General features: G+C 45.5%; 1 protein-coding gene across 3 annotated transcripts in view; it reads left to right on the top strand.

Annotated features, from left to right (window-relative positions):
• The window catches only part of MAPKAP1 (mitogen-activated protein kinase associated protein 1), a 99110-nt gene extending 89756 nt beyond the window's left edge, over positions 1-9354 (top strand). For all 3 annotated transcript variants that reach the window (XM_009280090.1, XM_009280091.2, XM_009280092.2), the window contains 2 exons: positions 6509-6606; positions 8737-9354. In XM_009280090.1, coding sequence (XP_009278365.1) covers positions 6509-6606; positions 8737-8862 — 224 coding nt within the window. In that variant the 3' untranslated portion in view covers positions 8863-9354. The remainder of the gene's footprint in view (positions 1-6508; positions 6607-8736) is intronic.
• Positions 9355-11257: the final 1903 nt, after the last annotated feature.

The following is an 11257-nucleotide window of genomic DNA, read 5'->3' as shown; positions in this document are numbered from 1 at the left end:
TGGCGACTGCCTCGCTGCGAGAGACTCTCCTGCCTGTGCCCCACAGACGTGGCTGCAACTTATTAAATCCATCCCCATTGAGCAGCCTTTTCATAAAAGTACTCTGGAGCACAATCAGGAGTGTGCATTGCCTCATCCTTTTAACAAATATGTTTTGTAGCCCTATTAAAAGGGGTCTTCATCTATCCTGTCAAAGCTATTCTGCTGGGGTTTTTTAGTTTAATTACACTATCCAATTAAAACTCCTTGCTGCATTTTGATTCGCTTCTCCTTGGGCTTGAGTGGATATGACATTTACAAGGCTCGCCTTTCAAGCAGACAATGGCGTGATTGATGAGGTGCAGACGCAATGAAGGAGGCGATTGCCATGTGGAAACACTGCTTAGTGCATTTTGATTTATTTATCATCTTTTTTCCCAAACAAGGTTGCTGGTGAAGAGGTTTTGGGCAACCCCGAGTTCCACCTCAATTTTCACCATTCTTGCAAAAATCTTTATTATTATTCTGCCTTTAATAATAATTCGAAGAAGAAACAAAAGGCTTTGGGGAAAAAAAATCCAGATGTGTGAATAGTTATCACAATTTGACATAAAAGTGGTTGTATGCAGCACTTTAATTGCAGCTCTGCTTTCAGGACATCTGGAAACAAGACATCCACTAATAGCAATGTTTTATAATAAGCCTAAAGTAGAATATAAGGACCTGAGTTGTAGGGAAAACTATTTTTTTTTTCCTTAACATTCGTATCATTTGTTCCCACTTAAGTAATGCCTTGGTTTGAAGGAGATCCATCAGGTATGTGGTGTGCAGTCTGGACTCATCGGTGGTTCCACTGATATCGGTGGGGTCAGGATTTCAACCATAATCAGGATTTCAACCATAACTTCGACTGCAGTCGCTACCTCTGAAGGAGACATCGCCTTGAAAATACGTACCTCTCAGATAAATATCGCTTGCATAAAATGGGCTTAACCCCACTTTTAGACTCAGGACAGCATTCCTGTTCAATCTGTGTCCCTAACCGAGCTCGGTACTATATCCCTGATAATCCAGCTGTGGCTGCAGTGCAACTCAGGACATCCCCCTAGAAGAAAACTTCTAAGTTTTCTTGTTACTAGAGGTTGTCAGGATGGGTGTTTTGACAGTAATGCAACACTCGCATTTTTGTAGGATCTTCGGGCCCCGCTCCAGGGTCACAGCATCATTTTTGAGGTAGCACATACAGATTTCAAACAGAGTCCCTCCCCAAAGCTTTTAGATTAAATATAACAGTGGTTGGTGAGCAGAGGTTACCCCATCTTAGTGTTTTAAGTGAAACTGCCTTTGTACAGAAACATTGCTCATGTGTATTTTATTTTCATCATTCCTTGCCTGTTTACTAGTATATTTCTAATTCTTTGTAATCCCTTATGAGTCTGTGAGAAGAGATTTCAAGGTTTGATCCTGTTGTAGTCACAATTTCTGAAATGGTGAAAATCTGTGATGATGTCAGATGATGCCCATAAGTGTTTTGTTCTTCAGAGAGGCCTTTCTCTAGCTATTTATTCCACTAATAACTCTTAATTGTTGACTTCTGCCTTATGGCCTGTAATGACAAAGCAATCATCAAGGTATATTGAAAAATTAACATAAATTTGCATTTCCCAGTGTTTGTTTTCTGTTTTGTCCAATTCATGAATATTCGTTTCATCCTCCGTTTAATTAGTGATTTAATTCAGTGCACACTGATTTAAAGAGTGGCACTGGCAAGAGAAAGAGAGGCTTTTGGTACAGTCTGAATGGGGGGGATGGGAGAGGAAGAAGAAAAACTATTTCTAGTCTCGGCAGATTCAGTTAAAAAAAGATGTCTTTTCTTGTGCAAATTCACATCCTTCCAGTGTTTGCCGGGCAAAAAGTGTATTTTCTTAGACTTTCTGATAAAGAGTTTGTTGCTTAGATTAAAAAGTGAAAACTTTTTTCACCTCTTTCAAGTGAAGTATGGTGGACTGCAGTGGTTTTATGTATTTTCCCAAGATTGTAACTTGCAGAAATTTGCAGAAGATTTACCAATGACTTTTCAGTCAGTAATTCTGGAAACTGTAACTCAGCAGTATTTGTCACCTGCTGCATGTAAACGCAGAAGCAATGAGACGTTGGGGGGACGAAGCACAGGGCAGGGGTTGCTGTTTGCACGAGTAGTGTTTCACCAAACCTAAGAAGGATAGAGAGGAGAAACGTGAGCAGCAGATTTGCGTCTGGCTGTGCTGCTGGGTTTGGAAGGATATTGGTTATGCCATAACTAGCCTCTTCCTTCACTTTTTTTGGCAGTATAGTAATGTTAAAAAATAGGAGATGTCAAACAATTGAATTTAAGGCATCATGCTGAAAGAGTAAACGAGCTCTCCTCCTTTCCAGTGAATTAGCATCTTGCCCTTCCACCTGAGCCTGCTGTAGGCATTTCAGGTGTAACCACACAGGAACCTATTAGTGTTTGAGAGTTAGAAAAGATTTATCAGCATTCAGAGCTGAGGCCAAAGGGCACCTACGGTAGGATGTTGTTTTCCTGCTGTCGCAGTGAGGTTAGCCCCAGCGCGGGCCGGGGAGGCACGGCAGAAACGGGGCTGGCGTGGGCCATCCGCACGAAACCTGCTCAGGTTTGCTGAGCTCGCCTTGTGGGTTGTACCTACATCATGACAAAAGCCTGTGATAACAGATGAGTTTCTGACATTTCATTTGCCTTCCATAAATGTTTTAGCAGATAAACATAGTTGGGAATAACATGTATTTTCCATTGTACAGCCGATTAATTCTGATTGCAAAATATTGAAGTTTCCCCCTGTTTAGTCCACCCTTGCCATCCGCTGCAGTGGTTGATGTTAAATACACTGCTGCGTGGCCTCGGTGCAGGGCAGTGACAGCCAGCACTGGTGTTTGCTGGAGTTGAACACTTGTGTTTCAGACCCGCAAGCTAAAGGACACCAAACCATTGTTCATGTAGGAGTCACGGTAACGAAGCCGTTCATGCAATCTCTGCATTTGTTTTAATTCTACTGTCATGTGCGGCAGAAGCCGCTTGAGCTGCTGCTGTTTGTTACCAGATATTCTTATACGGAAATATAAAACCATTGAAGTTCCTATTGATCTCCGAATTGTCAAGGGTGGTGCTCTATTGGAAAGAGGTACATCACATATTTAAGCACTCTTGGAAATGGAAATCAATCTCACAATTCATAAATTCCATTTGGCTAGAATAGTAGCGGAGCAAAGTGCCAGTTATGATTTCAATGAACTAATATTTCATGCTGTAAATAGTATAATGTGGACACGGAGCACATAAACATAATGCTGTAATGGGGCTTTCTAAAGAAAAGTCGTCTTAGCTTCTTTCCACTAAATCACCTGTCAGGGCATAGGACTGGGTTACGCGGCCTGCACGGCAGGTTGTGCACAACCGCGGCACGCGCTGTGCATTCAGGCTTTGCATCGGATTCAGCGGCAGCATCGTGTCCCCTGCGACTCCTGAGAGCCCGTGCAGGAGTGCGGGTCCACGGCTCAGCCAGCGCCTCGCCGGAAAGGCAGGGACCGGAGCAGCCTCCGTACTGGCAGGACCGGGAGCACGAGCACTGCCCTTGGCTGTGCTGCGGCTGTCGGGCTGCCCGGCGTGCTGTGCCCGAGGAGTGCGTGGTGCTGACGTGGCACCGGGGCAGCACTGGGCTCCCCAGGGGAGCAGGGTGAGCTCTGCCTCCTGCTACAGGGCACGTCAGGATTGTTATTGGCATCTAATAGTCATCAAAAGAGCTGACTCCTCACAATAAGTGCTCAAAATAAAGTTCTGCGTTCTGCTTCTGTCAGCTCTACAAATACTTCTGCCGGAAAGGAGGCATAAATCACCGGTTTAAAAGAAAGATGGGGGTACTGGGGAGGGATTCTTCATCAGGCATGATGGAGGCAGTGATCTCGCTTAATTTTCATATTAATATTTCATTTTCATTCTGTGGTCCTGTGCCCTGCCTCTGCGGGGTGATGCATGGCAGGGCAGCATTGCTCTGGAGGAGCACGCCGGCGGCACGCTGGGTCTTTCTGCTCCTTGTGTGCTGCGGCTGTCGGGCTGCCCGGCGTGCTGTGCCCGAGGAGTGCGTGGTGCTGACGTGGCACCGGGGCAGCACTGGGCTCCCCAGGGGAGCAGGGTGAGCTCTGCCTCCTGCTACAGGGCACGTCAGGATTGTTATTGGCATCTAATAGTCATCAAAAGAGCTGACTCCTCACAATAAGTGCTCAAAATAAAGTTCTGCGTTCTGCTTCTGTCAGCTCTACAAATACTTCTGCCGGAAAGGAGGCATAAATCACCGGTTTAAAAGAAAGATGGGGGTACTGGGGAGGGATTCTTCATCAGGCATGATGGAGGCAGTGATCTCGCTTAATTTTCATATTAATATTTCATTTTCATTCTGTGGTCCTGTGCCCTGCCTCTGCGGGGTGATGCATGGCAGGGCAGCATTGCTCTGGAGGAGCACGCCGGCGGCACGCTGGGGCTTTCTGCTCCTTGCATCCGATGCAGGCTGTGCCGCTCCTACCAGGGCGGCCGCACTGCTGCACACCCAGCCCGCTCTCCACGGGGTTAAGACGCTTGTGTCCGCACTGTTGGCTTCACGGAGCAGCTCGACGTTTATCTGGGGGGATCCCTTGGTGGGGTGGATGTGGGCGCTGTGGGTGGGGTGGTGTGCGTGGCCCTGCCTGCGCTGCGCCCGCCCCGCTGCTGCCTTCTGCTTCCCGGGGAAGGAGTGACAGCGAGCGGGCCTGGAGCCTGGAGAGGGGTGTTTGTGAGGTGCGAGGCCGTTCCTCGGCTTCTGGCCCTTTCAGAGCACCCCGGCCTTCCCCACCGGCTGAGCCGTGCTGGGGGCAGCAGCCTCGGGAGCAGCCGGCAAGGCAAGGTCAGCGTCGGGAGAGCGGGCTGCTCGGGTGGAAGAAAACGTGGAACGAAACATCTAAACCAGGTGAAGGGAGTCTTGATCCACACCAAGAACCACCCGGTGAACTTCCAAGACCCAAAACAAAGAACCTCGTTGGAATCCTCCAGACTGTGTTTTGTGCCATTTTAATTTTCATTTTTAGTAATCAGTTTCTGTAACCGTGTGTAAAATTAAATGTCCAAGGAAAACTGTGGTAGCTGATGGGGCGCGGTGCTGTGTCATGTCCCCAGGAACGGTGCACGGGCACTTTCGGAATCGTAAAGATGCTGAATTCAGTCCCAAGCAGAGCCGGGCGTGCATGCATTAACATACTAATGAGCTTGTGGCTAGGAATTCCTGCATTTTTAGTACCACCAAGGCATCATTTGTCAAATGATTTAAAGGGGTTTTTTTTATTATTATTAGCCAATTTTTCAATATAGACTTTATATTCCAGATTAGTGCATCATAATGGTGTTTAATTAACATGCCACAATAAAATACTCGCATCTCAAATTTTCTGGCCACAGATCTGAGCATATATCAGTCACTTTTTGGAAATCTGGAGAATTAGATAATGTAAATAAGATTTCAAATTACCTTTCCTCCAGGAAAGACCTGAATTTACAGTAATGTGGCTGTTACTTTACGGATTACTAACTTTGACCTTTGAACTGAATAAATTCTGAGAAAAATGATGGAAAAATATAATGTATAGAAGATGCTTAATTTTAATGTTGAAGCCATGAACATCCGTACAAGTGAAGGATATTTTGCCCTCCTACGTGTTCTGCGTAGAGGCCTTTATGTTAAAGCCGCCCCTCCCGTCCCGCCTGCAGTCCTTGTAAAGGTCCGTGGTTCCCGTGCCGTTCTCCAAAGGCAGCCACAGAGGCTGGCCGGGCTGTCGGCACCCCGCGTCCATTTAATCACTTGAAACCTCCATTTGGGACTGAGCAACAGCGAAGCCTGCCAGCGAAGTGCTGCGTAGATAGAAATTACAGTTATACTTTAATTTTGATTGTCCTGCTCGTAGGAAGTGAGATTCCTGGTTTTGAGTATCTGTTTCATAGCATCGTTGCTGCATCCTCTTGTATTTTACAGTGGTGACACTTTCCTTTGCCGTAAGCAACTGGGTGGGTTTGGGTAGTGTTTTGGGGAGAGGTTGTTGGAGTGATGATTCTGGGGTTAATTGGCCTTTTATTTTAAATATAACACTTATCTTCTGCATGTGATGATTATACAGTGAATAGTTACATAAAGTAGTCCTAATGTGGTAGTTTAACTGAAATATAGTCTTGGGCTGAACGGGAGCTAACTAGCCATTTGATAGATTTTTGCATTTCCTGCAGTGGGGATGTGATGGGAAAACGAACTTTATTGAATAGAGTTCAGCTGCTCCTGTAAGCCACCACTTGCCTTAAATTGAAATGACATGAGAAGCCTGTCAGCGTTTCATTACTTCCTTCTGTTGTGCTGATGGTATGCTAAGATCACCATCTGTGTTTTTCTTCTGTCAGGCACACAAGCTCTGCTGAAACTTTACAGGAATATTCTGAACAGTTTTTTTCTTATCTTTACAGGTCATGCAATATTTAAACTTACATATCTAAGCAATCATGACTACAAACACCTTTACTTTGAATCAGATGCTGCTACTGTCAATGAAATTGTACTGAAGGTGAGTATTAAATTTTAAAGTGACCCAAAATCCTGGGTGTTATACCACTTGTTAGACATGAAAGTATTCAAGAGGCTCTGGAAATACATGAATGGTGCCGTGCCTGAGGACCACTAAGGTGCATTTAACTTACCAGCCTAGTTGCTTGGTGCCTATTATTTTACTCATTTTTCAAACAGCCATACAGGAGACTGCCTATTTGTGTATAATATTCCCTTTTATGCTTGTTTCTAGTTAATAGAGATACCAATTTTCTGTGGAATTTTATAGAAAACCACCAAATTTTGTTGTATCCAGATAGTTTCCACTTCCAGACACGTGAGATGGTCTGCAAGCCCCGTGTCGTGCCGGCGGTGTGGGGCCGCGCGCCTGCGTCCGGCAAAGCGCTGCGGTGCTGCCGTGTGGCTGCCGGCGCGGGGCCCAGCCTTGGAGACCCGGGCAGGGCACCTGGCTTGCGTAGGCGCCGAGCCGGGACGGCGAGGAGCTGAGGGAGCAGCCGCCCCTGGTCTGCGAGGAGCTGGAGGAGCTGCTGCGGAGCTGGGCAGCAGGGAGGGCGGCTGGGCAAAGGTCCCGGCACCGTGGGGGGACCTTTCGGAGCCGGTGTTCAGCGATTTCAGGAGGGCTCCAGTTAAAGCGTGCGCTGACATAACGTTCAAGGCCACAGGTTGACGCCGGGTTCGTGGCTCCAGCACCGGCGCAAGCGGAGGCAGTAACGTTGCCAGGACAGCGCTTCTCTCCTGCCTTTCACACGTCTTTGCCAAACGCAGGTGTTTGTACAAAGCAAAAAGGTTATTTTTCCCACCATGATACTTTATCAGAATTGTTTGCTTTTCTTGTGGCTCAGTACATACACATACTGACTGACTTTCTGAAACAAATTTTTGTAACACTTTTGGAAGATTAGACTTAATTTTCCGCAAGCTAATATCTCACAGCAATTCAGAATTTAAAAAGCAGTAATTTTGGCAAGCCATCTGTTATGTTTTATTTTCTTTTCTGTGTGGAGTTTAGAGGATTGCTAAATAACTGACATACCATAAAATAATTTTTATTAATAACATAGAAGGTGAATGTATTTTGTGGGTTTTCTACTTACTTCATGAACCATTAGGCCAATTCTTTTGTTCCTACTTTATCTTAAATAAGCTGTTGTAATCCAGAACATCCAGACACATCTCAGACTGGTCATAAAAGAAGGCTGAAAAAAAAAAGATTTGCTATGAATAACATGAATATTCAAGAGAGAAATATTGTTGAACAGTATGGTTTTTCTTAAGTTGCAGATTGTTTATATGGAGCACTTTCTGGTTTCGTGCATAAGTTACCAGTTTGTTTTCAATTCCGTCAGCATTAGGAGTCACAGAGAAATCAGACTTTTCAAATTAGGCTTTTTACATGATCAAGTGAGAAAGACCGAGGCTTTATTGACCATGAAAATTTCCTATATTTTTATGCCTTAAGCTGTAATATGCAATGAAAGTGAAACACTCTACAGTGCATAAAATTGTGCAAGTTTTAAGCCACAGCATATTAACCAGCTAATGGCAGACCAAAGGGCATTTTTATCTTTTTGATTCTTGCATTAACCTTCCATTAAAATTATCTATGTGATTATCACAAAGCACTGGAGATAATAAATTTAGGGAATAGCAGGCTTGTTAAATATCATTTAAAAATGCTTTCATCAAGTAAAATGTGCCAAAACACAAGGAAACTATGAGATTAGCTGAGTATGCAAACATTGTAATGAAAGAATTATTTTTATTGAAGCTGAGAAAGTCTTTTACTGAAGCCCATTACTCTATTAGACCAGCACTCTGGGTCTTCACGACGTGCTGCGTTCGCCCGGAGGTTTGGGTGACGAGGGTGGGATGAGGGGAGAGGAATGCCGAGAGCCTGGGGCCGCCCGGTGCCGAGCCGAGGGCCGTGGGAGGAGGAGCCGGAAAGCGGCCCCGCGCAGAGCAGGGCTCTCCTGGAGCTCCGGGTTGTCTCTGCTGTCATTTTGTTGGCGGCCCGCTGGGGCCGCTTTCACTAAAGCCGCGTTCGGTTGGGTGGTGTGAGGGTCCCTGCCCTCCCCGGGCTGTCCCGCTGAAGCACCGAGGAAATTAAATACCGTTTCGTGTCTTGCAGGTTAACTATATTCTAGAGTCGCGAGCAAGCACGGCCAGAGCAGATTATTTTGCTCAGAAACAAAGAAAACTGAGCAGGAGAACAAGCTTTAGCTTCCAGAAGGAGAAGAAATCGGGACAGCAGTAACGCCTAGCCTCGAGGAGAGCCTGTCTGCCGAATTCGGAGGAGGAGACGCTCCCCACCGCCCGAGACAGGTGGGAGCCAGGACTGCGGTGCTCCTGCTGCCAACAGGCAGGAGCAGCCGGGGAAGAAATCTGAATTACCCCGTCTCTCACGGTTGGAAGATTATCCCTCGTTGGTGATGGGAAGTCTCCCCTGTGACAAAAATAAAGAGCCATATCAGCCGGAAAGAAGACTGTTACGCTTCAGGTTCCTTTGATTAGAAATAAGAGAATGACGTAGACTGGCATCATTTAATTACTGTATTATGTACAATCACAAGAAGAGATGTGATTACATATTATTTCACAGCGTGGTTAAAATAAATTATATACATCTGTAATACACCCACGTACACACAGGTATTGCTTGTGACATGATCAAATTTCTAAAAACAAAATGTAGGACAAATGTATCCATTTTTACTATTAATAAACAGATGTAATCTTTTTCAAGGTCCATATGATGCACAGTTCTTTTGGGGGGAGGCTGTAGTCCCAGATGGTTTCACTTCTGTTGCTGAAGTGCAGGAGGCAACCGTGAGCCAGGGAACAGCAGCCATTGCAGGGGAGCCGATTTGTGAAGAAATGTTGAGACAGTCAAGTCTGTTGTGGTTTGTTTTGTTCAAAAATATTTTTATTTAACTGTGCTTTTCAGCTTTGCATACGTTTTATTGGAAGTTACTTGCTGTAGTCAGCACGGTGTTTTGACACCAAGGCTGCATCTCTGCGGTTGAAGGGAGAGCGTCCTCCTGCCTGCGGGAGCTGCCCACGTCCGCCCGCGGATCCACGGCTGCTGCCGCGCTGGGGTCTGCTCTTCCTCTGAGACAGCTTGCACCTGAGGACTGAGAAAATGCCTTCACCTTTTCTTAATATTATTCTTTAAAAATAAAAATTAAGACCTGCTTTGTACTGGGATTTGTAACTATTTTGGCCTTGTCCATCCTTAATACATCAGGGAACACATGAATGGGATTACTGGGAACCAGAGCCGCATTTTTGGTTCAGTTCACCAGAGGTGTCTTTCATAAAGCTTTCCAAGTCGTTGAAGCTGGAGCTCCCTGCACTGCTGCTGTGGATTTTGTATCAAGAAAATGCCCTCGGTTCCAAGAGACATTTAACCGCAGCCGGGGCTGCAGGGCAGGCTGCAGCACTGCGGGTCCCGCGGGCAGACCAGGCTCCCTCCTGCCGCCCAGCCTCGCCTGCCACAACGTGACCTCTTACAGTGTCCTACCTTGCTTTTGTATAGAGAAAACTTTCTGAGCCTTAACACATAGTTTAGGAATAGACACTAAGGCAGAGAGGTCTGTTTGTCACTTACCTGTTGTGTTTAAGTTCTTGGTTTTTAAAGGTTTAGCCCTCCTAGAGCTGGTGTCGGTTCTGCCTCGGGGAGAGCCCTGCCTGCACCGCGGAGGCCAGTCTTCACTGTACAGTCTTCCATAATATCTGCAAAACAAGAGAAACAATATTTTATAGTATTATATTAATTTTTTTAATATTTTATATGCACAAATGCAGCACAGATACAATGGGGAAAGACCCTTCAAATAATGCAATGTAAATGACTCCTTTAACCAACTTTGTGAACTATTTAACATTAAAGTTGTTATGTGAATGTTCTTTTGCCACCTAGTTTCCATTCTTTTTAACTGAACTAAAAAATTGCCTACTTTCGTATTAGAAACTGCAGAAATCTCCTACTTGTTTCCATGGCCGTAATGCTGTTGCCACCCACTTACATTTATTTATTATAAGTAGATATTCAGTATGTGCAGTATTTTGCTTTCAGTAAAGCCTAAAGATTGATGTAATAAAAAAATCTCTGCTGTCTAAACTGTGGTAACGTTTGTGGGCACATAGTCACTTGCCCGGACCATGTACGTTTACACCATCTCGTAAATCACCTTCCACTTGCTTTATTTTTAGCGCAGTCCTCCCACGGAGCTGGGACATGCAGCGCAGCGCGTCCCCGGAGAGCACGGGCAGGGCAGCAGGGACGGGACGCTGCTGCTGGAGGATGCTCCGAGGGCTTGACGGGGAGCAGGCAAGGTGTGGAGCCCAGTATGAGTTTATTTGCTCTGAAAGAGCTGTTCACAGTTAAGAAGTGAATTTACTTTCAAAAATCAGATCCAGTTGAATACGCGGTGTGGAGGAAACCTTCCTTAAATTCTGGAAACGTCCAGCTTTTCAAGAGCTGAACAGCCTCTCCCTCGGAATAGACGTTGCTACTATTTAGTGTTTGATGAAAGAGTTAAATCAGAGCTCATGGTTGCAATCTGTGCGCAGCTGAACACAAATCCATCATGGGCTGGTCTTTCCCCGGTAGTTGTAGATTTAATTGATTCAGATGGGCATTCAACTGG

This window comes from Aptenodytes forsteri, unplaced genomic scaffold (assembly GCF_000699145.1).
Source record: "Aptenodytes forsteri isolate BGI_AS27 unplaced genomic scaffold, ASM69914v1 Scaffold163, whole genome shotgun sequence".
NCBI classification, from domain to species: domain Eukaryota; kingdom Metazoa; phylum Chordata; class Aves; order Sphenisciformes; family Spheniscidae; genus Aptenodytes; species Aptenodytes forsteri.
Note: the sequence above shows the minus strand (reverse complement) of the source record. Positions and strands in the feature narration are given on the sequence as shown.